This window comes from Ornithodoros turicata, chromosome 6 (assembly GCF_037126465.1).
Source record: "Ornithodoros turicata isolate Travis chromosome 6, ASM3712646v1, whole genome shotgun sequence".
NCBI lineage: Eukaryota > Metazoa > Arthropoda > Arachnida > Ixodida > Argasidae > Ornithodoros > Ornithodoros turicata.
Genome location: NC_088206.1, coordinates 24,880,469 through 24,898,089, shown reverse-complemented (window position 1 = coordinate 24,898,089; position 17,621 = coordinate 24,880,469). Strand labels below are relative to the sequence as shown.

The 17,621-nt window shown below is 47.6% G+C and overlaps 1 protein-coding gene across 1 annotated transcript in view; it reads left to right on the top strand.

Annotated features, from left to right (window-relative positions):
• Nucleotides 1-17,621, top strand: part of LOC135396453 (ADP-sugar pyrophosphatase-like) — a 30,314-nt gene extending 12,693 nt beyond the window's left edge. The window contains exons 3-9 of the mRNA XM_064627428.1: nt 3,099-3,145; nt 3,201-3,308; nt 5,523-5,624; nt 11,674-11,729; nt 17,165-17,219; nt 17,280-17,333; nt 17,391-17,621. Of these exons, the coding sequence (XP_064483498.1) occupies nt 3,099-3,145; nt 3,201-3,308; nt 5,523-5,624; nt 11,674-11,729; nt 17,165-17,219; nt 17,280-17,333; nt 17,391-17,530 (562 nt within the window). The 3' untranslated portion in view covers nt 17,531-17,621. The remainder of the gene's footprint in view (nt 1-3,098; nt 3,146-3,200; nt 3,309-5,522; nt 5,625-11,673; nt 11,730-17,164; nt 17,220-17,279; nt 17,334-17,390) is intronic.

Here is a 17,621-nt window from a genome sequence, read left to right as displayed (position 1 = left end):
TTCAGTGACTTTCATCTTTCAACGAGACCTAGCCGAGGCAGACCACAATTAGTGACGAACACAGACACATAAACCTCAAACGCCCAGAATTTAACGAATTGAAACAATTCAGGGGAAAGGGGTGCTGACGCCAGTCAGCATCGAGCCTAAGTCTTTTGAAGAAATCCCAGGTTCGACTACTGGCGTCAGCACCTCCTTTCCCTGAGTTGTTTGAATACAAAAACAATTTACTTCCTTGCAACACCCAGGTTGAATATAAGATTCATTTTCCTTGCGGAAAACACGTTGTATAAACTTGCGCCTGTGTTGTTGTGCACTTCGTCTTCGTTCCCATGGAGCTTAAAGAATGGTCAAGTACGCACGTCTGAGACCATTTACATCTCATGGCTACGGCTTCGTGCTAGCTTACTTGTACATTCTCCCGCCTTCATCATCATCACCCATTCATCTATGCTGTTGTTGTTGTTCTGCCGCCTTCGTCTCTTGGCCTCGGCTTCGCGTTCCCTAATTTGCGGATCTTCTAGGCTTCGTCTCATCGCAACCGCTTTGTATCCCCTCACTGGGTCATGTTGTTTTCGTGCAGCCAATGCCCGTTGGCCTGCTTGTTCTCCGACGTGGTACGGCGTTCGCGTGCCGCAGCGGCTTGCCAAACCCTGAACTCCCTAAACCCCTGAACTCCCTGTGCGGCCGCACTCTTCGCGGCCGCACCATAGCGTACTGAACAGCTTGCTTCGCTCTGATACTCTTTTTCTCTTTTGATTTCACTGATTTCGTTAATGCCCAACCTAGATGTTATGCTCCAGGGCCATGAAGTTACTGTGCGTAAATGAATTACGCCATGTTGCCGTGAATCTTTCGTCAATATATCGAGCCTCTTCACAGGCAAGGACATGCTCGCGAACGTGCATGTCAGTTGTGCTCCCCAGTCTCTCCTGGCTCCTGGACAGGATTCTAAGCCTTCCGCTTCTTCGTTGCCGTTTGCGACATATGGTTATACGGACAATAATTTACACTATAGTTTCCGAATACCATGGATTTTGCGCTTATGTTCTGCCGATTAGGCGATGTCGCGGGTAGACCGCAACGGCTAGTGCTCTGCAAGGACGGATCCCCGCCATGCCAGTCTGACTTTTCGCACTGGGTGCTTTCCAGGTGTCGCCTTGTGGCAAGGTCAACCCATAGCTGTAACTACCCGTATAGATGGGCAACTCGAAATAGTATTGCTTATCTGAGGAGTATTAATACAGGCCTCATTATGGACTGAAAGGTTCTTCTACTGTCATCATCCCAGTTTTCGCGCACCATAGCCTTACTCGCTTGCGCGCCATAAAAAACCCTAACTACCATCAAGGTCATCTTAACAGGTTATTGGAGAAGCTTTAAGCCTTAGGTGTGATGTCATCATCATCTTCAACGTTATCACTTCGTATGAACAGAGCGACGGTTTTTGATTTCCACGACGCTGGCTCATTGTAGTTCTGTGCACGTACAGTACTTCATTTTACAGATTTATCCGGTCTCGTACAGGTACCTGTCATTACAATTTTTAATTATTATAGCCCAACTGGGTGGGGGTGGATTACTAGGTACAATCGCATGCTGTTACTGTTCACCAGTCGATAATGTGCCAGAGAATAACATGTATCTCCCGAGCACTAGAAGCAGATTGAAGCAGGTTTCTGACATCGTCGACAACTGTGTTAATGGAACAACGAAGTGACCTTAGGCATATGGCTCGAAACCTTGTCTCATCTGTGAAGCTGTCCATCAGGATTCACCATGCGCAATATTTTCTCTGTGCGCTGCATTGTTACTGCGCTATCACATTTGCAAAAAGAGTCTGAAAAAGCAGCCACTGACGGCCGACACGATACTCACGTGACGTCGAGAAGTCCCCGTATATTTCTTCTTTGTTTCTCCCTTCTCAGCTCACGCTGCTTACTCCCACTCGATCTGTTTTGCATTACTCGAGCTGTTTTACATCCCGAGTCGCATGCCAGGTGAATAGCCTGCGTGACAACGTTCCTTCATTCTCCAATACGCTCTTTCCAAGAGTGGAGGATTTTTGGAACACGTGCGGAACAGAGACCTCACGCGCGCTAGTCGTTCTTTGGTTGGAGCTCATTTCGGTTGTTGCAGAACACGCCGCAGCATTAAAAAAATAAAAAATAAGGAAAAATGGGGATGTCACCTCAGTGCTCCTTCGAGAGCTATACTGCGTTATGCACGCATATCCGCAAAGCCATATCATCGGACTTAGCCAATGCCCTTCAGGAAAAAAAAAAAAAAAAAAAAGTGGCTTCATCAAGGCCATTTCAAAATCAAAAGGCCCTACTGTCGTTTAGAGTACCGTCTGACAGGGGTATTAAACAGTGTAGAACCAAGGCGTCGTCCCAAGTCTCTTCATTCTGCTCATTATCATGGCCATCGTCAGATTTGTGTCAGACGTGTGTAGTAGCATAGTCCTTATTGCTGCTGTTTGGCTGCCGATATAGGAGCTAGTTAGTGGCGGAGTGTGTGTGGCGGGTAAATCCTGGGCCGACTTCATAGGGAACCGTGCCGACATTTGCCTAAAAGCGTCTGAGGAAAACCTAGGGAAAACACAGGAACAGCGCACCCGGTATTCGAATTCGGTAGCTTCCCAAGCGCACGAACAGTTTGACTCTGATAGCGTTTGAATATCTACTCAGTGGGGTAACATGGTGATTAGAGTAGATTTACAGGTAAGGTGAAGTGGGGTGCCAAGTACTCAAGGCCGATCGGAAATGAGTGCAGTTCGAGTAGTAAATGCTCCAAAAGGTGTTTAGGGTGGTATGAGCAAGACACTTGGTCATCGTCATCAGGCAATCGAGCAACAGCTTGCGCAGTCATTCCGTTGCAGCTTCCAGACATTAAAATCTCTCTTTCTGACGTTCTTCCTTCACTCCTAGATATGGTGGAAGTGTGACCCACCCAAATGATGCAAATAGGAATATTGTTACAAACGTGTAAAAAATAAAGCAAAACAAAACGAAGTGAACACCTTAGTATCCGTCAGAAGCTGCACTGATGTTTTCGTTCCTGATCATAAGTTCACTTGGTTCTTTTTGCCATTTCAGTACTTGGGAAGTGGCAGAACGACACAAAAAGCACGGAGACACAGATTGTGAGTGCAATGTGACTCGCTCGAAAACCAACTTACAGTGCTTGTCTGTTTTCAGCTGTGGCATGCATCCCCGTGCTCCGAAGGCATCTGAAATACGACTGTTTGGTTCTGGTTAAGCAATACAGACCTGCCACCAAGTCATTCACCCTAGAATTTCCTTCAGGTGAGAAGTGCCTGAGCGGCAAAGAGCTAATACCGAAAAAAAATATTTGTAATAAAATTATACTCCATGTTAATCGAAATTAGCGTTAGCGTTTCAGACAGAAAATTGATTACAGACAGTGAGGTAATAGTAGAGATAAATTGTCCGTGATCGACAGAGACTGCGATGACTGGGAGGTGAGGAAGGCTGTGGGAAAAAAGGGTACCGACAACTGACCCAACACGAAACGTATGTCGACAGCAAACATACCCACATTTGCGCAGGTAACATTTTGCCTGCTTACCGGACGAACTTTCGCCGGCGCACGACGACTCATTTACTACAAGATCAAAAAGAATAATGATAATAAAAAAAAAAAAAAAACGTGGCAATCAAACTGGGCGTAACAAAAAATGTAGCCACGGGGACTTCTCTGTCAGTGCATTTCGATTGGGGAATTGTGATCTCCTCACAGTTGCATCACGCTACCGGTAGGGGTGCGCACGGTGGAGAAACTGAAATGGAGTCCCACATGAATGCTCGTTCCCGTTATTTCCATGGAGGAAAGCATACCCCCGCATTTCCCCGCTGCAGAGAAATGTGAGAGAAGTGACGTGAGACGTTACACGTTATTCTGCGCGCTAAACCAACGGAAGCTCACGAGGAGGATGCGAGGAGATTGCCTGACCGTAACAAATGGCGGCGGGAGAGGTCTCTCAGCCTTAGCCTTACGTTACTCGGCCTCCTTAGCATTCTTTCCTCCATGGTTATTTCGGTTTCGGCACCATTAGCGCCCCCTTACGTACCCGCACGCGTTTCTCTGGAGACCGCCATGTTGGCATCGGTGTAGCCCATTCGGAGTCCACGGAGAGGAAAGCTTGCGTGGTTATCATTTTGTTACGTAAAGTTTGGATACCGCAATTTCTTTTGTTGGCTTTGATGGCAGAAATGCGTCGATGTGCGCCACATGAAGCTCGTCCGGTAAGCGGCAGTAAGCGGGCAACGAGTTACGTGCACAAGGGTGGGTCTGCACACTTCCTGTACGTGAGGCATAGTATCACTGAATGCTGGAGTAGATGAAAAGTGCTAAGCGCTGTACCTCGTGACGCCTACTGTAGAACCCTTAAAGCGACAACAAATCCCCCCCCCCCCCAGAACCCCAACTATCTTTTACGGTTCTTGTCGAGAAACTGGTACAGCAGAAATGAGTGTCGCGCCAAATCGTTGGCTAACATGCGATGAGCGGCGATAGTCAAATTTCTACGAGCGACACTCCTGCCGGTGCTCGCCGTGGATTCGGCCTCGCAGAACTTCGCTACTTCGCTTACATTCTCTCGTGAGAAAACCATTCGCTTAAATTGCAGAATGTAAAATCTCGGTTGCGTCTTCAGGAACATCCCTATTGTCAAAGGAAACGAGAAGAAGATTGTTTCATAGTCCCGTTAGTGTTCGCAAGTACGTAATTTCCGCGAATTGTAATGGCAGGTGATAATTTCGGGCAAGAATTCACGCTTCAAATATAATGCTGTAGTCGTAACTTTTATTTCTGTAGTCAGTTGTATATGTTATTTGGAAGCACTTGGACTACCCCGCACAGTGGCGTAGCCAGAGGGGGATTTCGGGCTTCAATCTCCCCCCCCCCCGAAATAGCACCTTTGGTAGCGCATTTGGAAGGGTGAAAACGAAGGTGAAAGCCTCTGCCCTACGCAAAGTTCTCGCAGAACCCCTTTCCAAATGTTTAACTGGCTATGCTACTGACTCTGCAGCACGAGCAGGTAAAATACGGCTTTTAAGAAACGTGGTTGGAAAATCTCTGACATATGATGAAGTAAAGCCAATCAAGCAGCGAATTTATCGTCGAGAATTTTCGAAATTTAGAGGCCACAAATATGTATACCATGTGTCCGATTCGAATCGGTCGGGTACACTGAGCCTTCATCATCCTTCTAGAGCATCACGCTGACAGGAACCAGTCACGAGTGCTTGGGAAGAGTTATGGTGTTTCATTTTCGTGTCTCGGAGCAAGCATTCACATCATTATTTATCCGAGGGTCGCCAAGACAGATCACTTGCGATAACGCACCCTGTGATGAAGCCTTCTTTGGCTTACAGTTGGGAAGTATTTTTGCAGGAAAAATGTCGATTTCCAACATTACCACCGAATGATCTACTGCAAATTACTGGCGTATTCATCTGGCGTTTATGTCGTGGAAGGAACAATTGTGAATTTCGCAGGTCTTATGGAGAACATGGAGCCCCTTGCACAACACGCTGCGCTTCGGCGGCTCCACTCCCAGACAGGCTACTGTGCTACCACAGCGAAGCAAGTGAGCCCATGTGAGTTCGCACACCTTTCGTCTGCGAATGAATGAAGGTCCACGTGGTTGGACTTCCATTTTGGTGCTAATTCATAGATACCTCACGCGTATTGAGGAGTACTGAAACACGCTTATCTCACCTTTGGAGTGTTCTTCCTGGTGTATTTGAGGAGTCTTGTCATCTCTTGTGGAAGAATGGATGGATGGATAGGTGAAGAAAAAAAAAACCTCTGGTATTAAAGAAACGCTGCGTAGTGTCTATAGTGATTAACGCTCCAAAGAGCTTCGAAGTTTTTCCATATAGTCATATAGTTTTTTTAAATATAGCCTTGAGGAAGCGTAGAGGGGGTATTCCCGACAGACTCATGTCGGATGTAGTATACGGGGTGTTTGCTCTACGTGTCCAGAAATTATATATATATATATATATATATATATATATATATATATTTGCAATTCAAGCGGGCCACAATCCCAGCTGTGGACGGCCGTTTCGAGCTTTTTGGCTCTCATCGCCACAGCGTAGGGATGTGACACGCTCTTGGGTCGGCACAAACACTGTGTCTCTGCAAGACATCTGACTGAACTCCAGGATATTCTGGGCGGTTAGAAGAGCGCGATTAGGCATGATTCATAAAGCAGACGACATCACTGGTGCTGTCGTCTGCTACAGAATGTCTTCTGACTGTGCTGCAGGATGTTCCACGCGGTTAGAAGGGCACGAAATGCATGACTCACATAGCAGACGACACCATCGGTCCTGCCGTCTGCTACGGAATATCTTGTGACTAAGCTGCAGGATGTGCATGATGTCATTCCGTGCTCTTGAAATCGCGGGGAATATCCTGCAGCAGAGTCACAAGATATTCTTTCGTAGACGACAGGACTACTGGTGTCGTCTGCTATGAGCACCATGCTCTGCTAACCGCGCGGAATATCTTGCAGTTCAGTCAGAAGATATTCTGTAGCAGACGACAGCACCAGTGGTGTCGTCTGCTATGCGAGTCATTCCTTTTCGCGCTCTTCTAACTGCGCGGAATATCCCGCAGTTCAGTCAGAAGATATTCTGCAGCAGACGACAGCACAAGTGGCGTGTTCTGTTATACATCCGCTCCAACTCCCAATATCTCAGCGTCGTGCGAATGTTCAACATAAGACACGGCACAACTTCAGTTCTATCAGCAATTTTTCTGTTTAGTTTTGCTTCCACTAGAATACTCTACGGGGATGTCCCTCGTGTGGATACACGGTAATAGTGCTTAAAAACACCATGGATTAATTCAGATGGCACCCGGATTCAATTGAATAGCATCTGGATTTTTTCAGATGGCGCCCGGATTAAATTGAATGGCGCCTGGATTATTTCAGATGGCACTTGGACTAACAGGGGCGGGAAAACCTGTAGTTTATTACATAGGGAGGCATTAAAAAGTGAGTACTTAAATAGGTTTGCTACATGACGTCATGTACCCAACCTATTTAAGTAACCAGTAACCACCTACGCATCTTTTGTCCTGACGAAGACAGTGCCACTGTGGAGACGTCGACCCCTTGCCCATTCTACTTTTTAACGCCTCCCTGTGTAATAAACTAGTGTTTGTAACTTCCCTAAAACCTGTTCCCGTGTCTTTTTTTTGCCACTTCTGTAAAACTTCGTGGCCGTTTGATAATCCTTTTAATTTTGAATTTCAAACACGTCTAGTGTCACTTGTTTCTTTAATGGCTTTTTTTTCTGCATTATAATTCACTGGCTTGCACTGTGGCATTGAGGAGTGCTCAGTCACCCTCCCAGGTGTATATCGCTCGCTGAGCGAACCCTGGTTTGCCAATTCCGGACGATGCGCAGCTACCCAGAGCTGACGAGCCGCAAACACGGTGAAGCACGTGTCCTCCGGTGCTGTCGCATCGTTCCATGAGTATCTGTTTCTCTGCGTGCAGCCATAGAAGCCATCTTAATCTGTAATTTTGAATTTCAAACACGTCTAGTGTCATTTACTTGTTTCTTTAATGGCTTTTTTTTCTGCATTATAATTCGCTGGCTTGCACTGTGGCATTGAGGAGTGCTCAGTCACCCTCCCAGGTGTATATCGCTCGCTGAGCGAACCCTGGTTTGCCAATTCCGGACGATGCGCAGCTACCCAGAGCTGACGAGCCGCAAACACGGTGAAGCACGTGTCCTCCGGTGCTGTCGCATCGTTCCATGAGTATCTGTTTCTCTGCGTGCAGCCATAGAAGCCATCTTAATCTGTAATTTTGAATTTCAAACACGTCTAGTGTCATTTACTTGTTTCTTTAATGGCGTTTTTTTTCTGCATTATAATTCGCTGGCTTGCACTGTGGCATTGAGGAGTGCTCAGTCACCCTCCCAGGTGTATATCGCTCGCTGAGCGAACCCTGGTTTGCCAATTCCGGACGATGCGCAGCTACCCAGAGCTGACGAGCCGCAAACACGGTGAAGCACGTGTCCTCCGGTGCTGTCGCATCGTTCCATGAGTATCTGTTTCTCTGCGTGCAGCCATAGAAGCCATCTTAATCTGTAATTTTGAATTTCAAACACGTCTAGTGTCATTTACTTGTTTCTTTAATGGCTTTTTTTCTGCATTATAATTCGCTGGCTTGCACTGTGGCATTGAGGAGTGCTCAGTCACCCTCCCAGGTGTATATCGCTCGCTGAGCGAACCCTGGTTTGCCAATTCCGGACGATGCGCAGCTACCCAGAGCTGACGAGCCGCAAACACGGTGAAGCACGTGTCCTCCGGTGCTGTCGCATCGTTCCATGAGTATCTGTTTCTCTGCGTGCAGCCATAGAAGCCATCTTAATCTGTAATTTTGAATTTCAAACGCGTCTAGTGTCATTTACTTGTTTCTTTAATGGCTTTTTTTTCTGCATTATAATTCGCTGGCTTGCACTGTGGCATTGAGGAGTGCTCAGTCACCCTCCCAGGTGTATATCGCTCGCTGAGCGAACCCTGGTTTGCCAATTCCGGACGATGCGCAGCTACCCAGAGCTGACGAGCCGCAAACACGGTGAAGCACGTGTCCTCCGGTGCTGTCGCATCGTTCCATGAGTATCTGTTTCTCTGCGTGCAGCCATAGAAGCCATCTTAATCTGTAATTTTGAATTTCAAACGCGTCTAGTGTCATTTACTTGTTTCTTTAATGGCTTTTTTTTCTGCATTATAATTCGCTGGCTTGCACTGTGGCATTGAGGAGTGCTCAGTCACCCTCCCAGGTGTATATCGCTCGCTGAGCGAACCCTGGTTTGCCAATTCCGGACGATGCGCAGCTACCCAGAGCTGACGAGCCGCAAACACGGTGAAGCACGTGTCCTCCGGTGCTGTCGCATCGTTCCATGAGTATCTGTTTCTCTGCGTGCAGCCATAGAAGCCATCTTAATCTGTAATTTTGAATTTCAAACACGTCTAGTGTCATTTACTTGTTTCTTTAATGGCGTTTTTTTCTGCATTATAATTCGCTGGCTTGCACTGTGGCATTGAGGAGTGCTCAGTCACCCTCCCAGGTGTATATCGCTCGCTGAGCGAACCCTGGTTTGCCAATTCCGGACGATGCGCAGCTACCCAGAGCTGACGAGCCGCAAACACGGTGAAGCACGTGTCCTCCGGTGCTGTCGCATCGTTCCATGAGTATCTGTTTCTCTGCGTGCAGCCATAGAAGCCATCTTAATCTGTAATTTTGAATTTCAAACACGTCTAGTGTCATTTACTTGTTTCTTTAATGGCTTTTTTTCTGCATTATAATTCGCTGGCTTGCACTGTGGCATTGAGGAGTGCTCAGTCACCCTCCCAGGTGTATATCGCTCGCTGAGCGAACCCTGGTTTGCCAATTCCGGACGATGCGCAGCTACCCAGAGCTGACGAGCCGCAAACACGGTGAAGCACGTGTCCTCCGGTGCTGTCGCATCGTTCCATGAGTATCTGTTTCTCTGCGTGCAGCCATAGAAGCCATCTTAATCTGTAATTTTGAATTTCAAACACGTCTAGTGTCATTTACTTGTTTCTTTAATGGCTTTTTTTCTGCATTATAATTCGCTGGCTTGCACTGTGGCATTGAGGAGTGCTCAGTCACCCTCCCAGGTGTATATCGCTCGCTGAGCGAACCCTGGTTTGCCAATTCCGGACGATGCGCAGCTACCCAGAGCTGACGAACCGCAAACACGGTGAAGCACGTGTCCTCCGGTGCTGTCGCATCGTTCCATGAGTATCTGTTTCTCTGCGTGCAGCCATAGAAGCCATCTTAATCTGTAATTTTGAATTTCAAACACGTCTAGTGTCATTTACTTGTTTCTTTAATGGCTTTTTTTTCTGCATTATAATTCGCTGGCTTGCACTGTGGCATTGAGGAGTGCTCAGTCACCCTCCCAGGTGTATATCGCTCGCTGAGCGAACCCTGGTTTGCCAATTCCGGACGATGCGCAGCTACCCAGAGCTGACGAGCCGCAAACACGGTGAAGCACGTGTCCTCCGGTGCTGTCGCATCGTTCCATGAGTATCTGTTTCTCTGCGTGCAGCCATAGAAGCCATCTTAATTTGTAATTTTGAATTTCAAACACGTCTAGTGTCATTTACTTGTTTCTTTAATGGCTTTTTTTTTCTGCATTATAATTCGCTGGCTTGCACTGTGGCATTGAGGAGTGCTCAGTCACCCTCCCAGGTGTATATCGCTCGCTGAGCGAACCCTGGTTTGCCAATTCCGGACGGTGCGCAGCTACCCAGAGCTGACGAGCCGCAAACACGGCGAAACACGTGTCCTCTGGTGCTGTCGCATCGTTCCATGAGTATCTGTTTCTCTGCGTGCAGCCATAGAAGCCATCTTAATCTGTAATTTTGAATTTCAAACACGTCCAGTGTCACTTACTTGTTTCTTTAATGGCTTTTTTCCCTGCATTATACAGTCAAACTCCTTTACAACGAAACTCAGGGGACAGCAAAAAAAAAAAAAAAAAATCGCAGTAAAGGTATTTTCGTTAAAAAGGATGTCCATTATTGGACCTATAGGCTCCAGCGGGACCGCAAAAAAAATTTGCTGTAGTGGTATTTTCGTTAAAAAGGTGTTCGCTATAAAGGAGTTTGACTGTATATATATATGTTTGTAACTCAGACGTCGCCATGCCAGTACTGGACAGCTGTTTCGGCCTTGTTGGGCCTCATCAACAGTACGCAGGCAGGCAACGTTTGAGTGGATGGCGTCAGAAGGTCACGTAACACGTGATTCCTCCCGTCAGGGTGAGATAACTCACTCACTGAAAGCCCAGTGCAAAGCCAGTGAAATATAAAATGAAAAAAAAAACAATAGCCGGAGCTCTTTGGCTGCACGTATAGCATATGTTTGTAACTCAGACGTCGCCATGCCAGTACTGGACAGCTGTTTCGGCCTTGTTGGGCCTCATCAACAGTACGCAGACAGGCAGCGTTTGAGTGGATGGCGTCAGAAGGTCACGTAACACGTGATTCCTCCCGTCAGGGTGAGATAACTCACTCACTGACTGCCCAGTGCAAAGCCAGTGAAATATAAAATGAAAAAAAATAGCCGGAGCTCTTTGGCTGCACGTATAGCATATGTTTGTAACTCAAACGTCGCCATGCCAGTACTGGACAGCTGTTTCGGCCTTGTTGGGCCTCATTGGGCCTTGGGCCTTGTTGGGCCTCATATATATATATATATATATATATATATGTGTGTGTGTGTGTGTTTACAAGTCAAGCGTTCCACAATCCCAGCTGTGGACGGCCGTTTCGAGCTTGTTGGCTCTCATAGGCACAGCGTAGGGATGTGACTACGCTGTGCCGACGAGAGCCAACAAGCTCGAAACGGCCGTCCACAGCTAGGATTGTGGAACGCTTGACTTAAAAACATATGCCTCACGTGCAGCCATGGAGCATTCGCTCAATTTTATATTTGTGTGTATATACATATATAATTATATAAATTATATATATATATATATATATATCGTAATTACAATTTCTTGGATGTCTCAGTTCCTATGAGACACGCTTTCGGTCCATACATTCACCCCCTAACAGTGTTCGCACTCCTCTTTCTTACAGTGACTGCTTGTGACCCTATCCACACGGGATGCACAACCAAGATCGTGTCTGCTGACGTAAGCTCACAATATTTTTTTGCCCCATCCTCCTTGTGGGCAGTTTCCCGTACGATGAGAATCCTTAAATGAAGCAATAAATTTGGCTTTGCAGCCGCTTCAAGCATGCGAGATAGCAGAATTGCAGCCAGTCATTATGCGGGTCATTGCACCCCGTCTTTTTTAATAACCTGAAACGACCATGTACTTTTGAGGTGCAAGCAAATCAGCCGAACCCGAAACCACGCCCTTCTCGAGCGCTAAAGGTGCGACGGGCGTTCGCGTCGGAGGGCCACGTGCTAGCGTTGAATCTGATTGGAGTAGATGCTGATCTAATGGCCAGAGAGACCGTTTTCCGGATCAGCTCGTGTGTCTCAGTGGTTAGCGTGCTGGCCATGTCGCGTCGAGACTGGGAGTTACCCGGGTTCGATTCCCGGTGCTGGCTGAGATATCTGGGGTTTTTCCCGTGTGAGTTTTCCTCAGACGCTGTCAGGCATATGTCGGCACAGTTCCGTTAGAAGTCTGCCCAGGATGCACATTCCACCAGAGCATTAGTCGTGGCGTTGCCCACCTCTGTGAGGCCAACAACGGCGAGGTCTTTCAGAAGCACCACCGCCAGCACCGTTTTCCGGTCCAGGAAAGCCGAAGCGATGCTGTTTTTGCGCTCGAGAAGCGCGTAGTTATGGTTTCGGCTCCTTTGCATAGCAATGTTTGGCGATTTATATCTCAAAGTACGAGCTCGATTCAAGATTTTTAGAGAATGGGGTCGATACAAGTAGTTATTACTTCCAGAAAAGAAACTAACTGAAAAGCTCATTAATGAATTTTATGTAATTAGTCGTCCACTAGTTGCATGCGCTTCCCCACAGCATCTCCGCCTGTCCGCGTAACGCGCCCGCAGAAATGGCATCAGTACTGCTCTCACAGCTTTTAAAAAAAATCTGTACAGTATAAAAAACACCCTGTATTATAGTTATGTGTTTACTGCCAACTATTACACCGCTCAATAAGTTGCGGTCTCAATAAGCTCAATGTGCTGAATAAGGCGCTTGACGTCAGCACTTTCGTTGTTGCAGCAAACACCTTCATGGAAGGCAACCGCACGCGAAAAAAATTTAGCCGCTAATTGACCGATTGACGCAGTTAATTGACCGATAAAAAAATTACCGAGTTAGCTATTACATTTTGGGCTGAGTACTTCCTTCGATTCTTTTCTGACAGTCATACACGTACAAAAAGAAAAAGAAAAGAAAAAGAGAAGAAAACAAACGGTGCTTGCTGTTAATACCTGTCGCCGTTGTTTAACCGCAAAACAAGCGGTAGGTTCCCATGAGTTGATATGCTATGGGAACAGTTATGGTTGTTCTGTTCACAGTTCAATTGTGCCCAAGCCCAGACTTTTCACATTATGGTGTTTTTTCACCATCTGGCCTGCATCTATGCCGTACTCTCACTGCAGGCTCACTGCAGGGGCGTCGGAAGGTGGGGCAGAGTGGGCGGTCGCCCTCTGAGCTTTTGCTCCGGGGCCCTGCCCCCCACCCCCACCCCCCGAACTTTCGCTTAGAGGGTCCCGCCACCCCATTTTTCAACAACAACTTTATTGTGAGATGAATGGGAGTTTCATCGCCAGGGGCGATACTCTACCCCATTGCTGGTGGTGATGCGAAGAGGGGGGGAGGATATACTTTTATTGCGGAAAGGTCAGCCTGACCGAAGGTTGGCTTGAAGGAATGAAATAATGCTCCCCCTCACAATAACGATCGAAGTCCTATGGTATCCAGAAAGGTGAAGAGAGCTTTGAGGGCAGAGCGTTGGTGGGTTGGATTTGGCCAGGGACCAAGCAGTTTTGTGAGAGAGAGGGGCGAGAGCCCAGCTCGTTAAGGGATCTGGAGAGTACGATTCGGGAAGGTTGGTAGACTGGACAAAGGAGAAGAATGTGCTCTAGATCTTCTACAGCACCGCAGTGACAGCATTGGGAGAGTCAACTTATCTCGAGCGGTAAACCACTTACCTATCACGCCACTGCGCTGTAAAAGCCACATCGAGGCGCATTCGATGAACTAATGCGGCATCTTGACGAGAGGTATGTCGAGGCATGCGGAAAGCGAGCGCTAGATCAACTCTGCTCACCATGGCTGGGGGAAGAATGTCAGCGCTCCATTAGCGGGAAGCCAGGGGAGTCATGAGGCGTCGAAATACAGAACGACGATCTCCTCCCAGCAGCGTAATACGCGGCCGTCTCCGAGACGAGAAAGCTGCTTCTGCGGCTCTGTCGGCCTGTTCATTCACTTCGACACCGCAATGGGCTGGAACCCACTGGAGAACAAGCCTGTGCCCTGCTTCGTAAACAAGGTTGTAAGCCATTAACACACCCATCACCAACGGCGCGGATGACAGATTTTCAATTGCTTGCAGCGCAGATGTAGAGTCAGTGAACACGACCCATTCCCGCAGGGTAAAATCAACGATGTGCTGCTGAAAGAACAGTATGACATAGAGACTCCGCAGCTGCGGATGAGGTTTGATGCGAAAGGCGATGTCCTTCAATTACGCCTTCGGATGTGATGACGAATGCCGAGGCGGACTTGGCATTTCGAGATGCGCCATCGGTGTATGTCGCGGGAGAGGTAGAAAACTTTGCGTCTACCAGAGCATAAAAATGGGCTCGAAGGACTTGAGGGAAAACCTGATCTCTTCGTTCCAGGAGGTCCGGAAGACGTACGAAGGTGGGTGGCACAGGCAGAGACCAGGGGGCGTCCGGCGATGTGACGTCATTAGCTATGAAGCCACTCAGAGCTAGGCTTGTCCTCTGCGCTATTCGATGGAAATCACTTTCAGGACGGTGTTGAGTTTTCCTGAGGAGTGGATGACGGGGAATGTGCTCACGCAAACGTAGGAAGTGCCGAGCCGTTTCACGCTCACGGAGAACCTCCATCTTTTCCATCTGTATGTGTCGTTCCCGAGACGGACGCTTTCAGCCTTACCGCGCAGACTGAAAACGGAAAACCCGTTAAAGAAGTAGAAGTCGAAATTCTCTCGAATAGGTACAGCTTGGGTACGGAACACAGCACTGGCGTATTTCTTCATCGGAGCGGCCCCCTGCTGGGTATAAATAAGAGATCGTATAAGAAACGGGTGACCGGCCATTCTATCCACCTCCCAGTATGTGCGTTCTCTCCTGCTTGCTGCTAGGGTGCCGCTCCAGTGGAGAAATGCGACACCTCCATGTTCCGTAAAGTTTTGTCACAAGCTCTACTATCCACCCGATTACGCTATGTGATACTGTATGTGCGGACCTGCTGCGCAATGAGTAGCGACACGCCATTCAGTAGCCTTTCTTAGATGATACAGGAAAACGCAGATCGGTCCAGCAAAGGACGTCGACTTGTTTTTGATGAACGCAGGGAAACATCCGATGCTGGAAAGAGAAATTCTTATGATTCAGTGAGGAGCATTCAAGCAGTTCGCTGGTGTGCTTGATGACACGTGTAGCATATCTGCTGTCTTTGCCTCAGCCATGGCCAGAACACTCGGCAGAGCGTTTTTAGTGCAACAGTAATGACACCCATTGACACCATTGCGCTTTTGACGAGAACAAAAATGAAAAATAAGGGAACACGTACTTACTACTATTTGTCTTATCGCACTTAATGAAACTAAATGAATTCAGTCTTGGGAAAAGTTACTTTGAAAAGTAACTATAAGCTACAGTTAAAAATTAACAAAAAATAACTAGTCTACAGTACATTAGTTGTACAATAGTTGTTTATAAAGAGAGCCACTTCGATGACACTCGGAAGCGGTCAGTAAGCCGAGGAGCAAGATGGAAGATTCCCCGAAGATTCCTTGGCTAATGTATGAGGGGACATTTCACTTTGTGTCTTCTGCGGATGTCCAATCCCAAAATTCGCGGTCACCCCCCCCCCCCTCCGCCGGCGCACACCGCCACTATGCTCAGCCGCTACGCGGGAAGCCGCCTTACAGGATGTCAATTCAATGGAACACAGTGTTTATGCCAACTAACAGCAAAACAGAATAAAATTTTTAAGATGTCATCGTCTAATAGAGAAGAACACCACGTAAGGAACCCCTGGAGACACGAAAAGCGCTAGCAGAATATAAACCTACTGCACCCTGGCCAGATGAATTTTAATGCATTGCGCCTATGGGGATTCCGTCAATTTTTGCACAGCGCCCGTGTTTAGACTCCGATTTTTCGACAAAGACAGTCAAATTCTGGGAATGTAATCGCCTATTTTTAGTCAGTACGTCCACCAGGCCACATACCAACCACGGCACGATGTGTGAGTGTTAATCTTGATGCATCCAGCGCCTTCAAAGTTGCGACTCAGACAGGGTTCCCCTCCTCGCCTCTTTTCCAACTCCCCCAACGGTTGACACCAACATTCCACTTTTCAGTACTTACTGGAACAATAGTTGTATAGGGTTCCGGGAAGGACAGAGGAAAAGAAGGAAGGTGCACTGTAGCACGATGAAATAAAAATGGTGGTGGTGATGGTGGTGCCTGTGGAAAAGCTCGCCGTTGTCAACCTCACAGAGATGGGCAACGTCACGACTAAATCTCTGTGGGGAAAGTGCATCCTGGACCGACTTCTAAGAGAACTGTGCCGACATATGTCACACCGTCTGAGGAAAACCCAGAAAAACCCCTAGACATCAAAACCGCTACCGGGATTCGAACACTCGGGTGCCTCCCACTTTCGAGGTGGCATGACCAGCATGCTAACCACTCAGCCACGCGAGGGGTCTATTTAATAAACTATGTAATAGAATAGGGACTATTGTTATAGACCGATGGGTCTATTACAATAGTTATTCGGGAATCCATGCATTGTGATTTTCACAGCATAGACTGGCTAAGAATGAGCATAATAGAGTTAGGATTATATATTTCTTCATAGCAGCTCATGATTACTCCATAATTTATCTACCTACACCAGTGCGGTCGCGAGGCGAGCGTAAACGTGAAGCGCCCCCCTCTCTCACTGCCGTCACCAACTCTGTAAACAACGAAATGAAAACGCTTATTTGCACTAGACCTGTGCGCCGATGCCACTTTGACCGGCGGCGGGTAGAGCCGGTTTTGCCACCGGCGTCGTCGGCGGCGGCGGCGCACAGGTCTATTTGCACTGCCGAGATCGTAAATTCAGATTCCCTGCATTCCCGCTTTATATTGTCCAACCAACCTGCCAGGGCCTGCTGTTCGGCGCCCTTTTTGGCGAGGGGGCCCGGGGCGGCTGGCCCTCTCGCCCCCCATCTCTACGGCTCTGACCTACACCTCCAACTCAATATTGTCAAATTATCGATCGGTATAATGATGCGTAATTGCGATTCCCTTTCAGGGCAAAGCCGTCATTCCAGTAATGTTCTTTGAATTTGAAATTAGCTGTGGTTATTTCTAGTTGACCTAATTATAAGTAACAGTTGATTTGTAGGTCAATGGAGATGACCTTCTGAACCTCAAGGCCGAGCAGAACTTCGGCGAAGGAGGTATTACGCTGAAGGATGATTACGGTAGCAAAACAATTAACGCATCTTTCGAACCTGCAGAGATGTACGAGGTAGTCCAGATTCCTACCAACGATGTCCTGCACAGACTGAACGGTAAGTGGAGAACTCTGGGCATACTTGGTTCAGAGAAACTGACTTCCTACCTCGCAGAATACAGCAAGGAAGGCTACGTCATCGACTCCAAGGTTTACACGTTTGCACTCGGTCTCGCAATGGGCGTCAAGATTGGGGAAAGCAACAGCGCAACGGAAGAAAACGATGTACAATTTGTTACCAATATCATTGACTAGTAACGGTGACGCACGGTATACGGGTCCGATAAAATGGAAAATATTTTAAAACGTCCTACTGAGAATAATAAACTTTACCGTGTATCGGCTA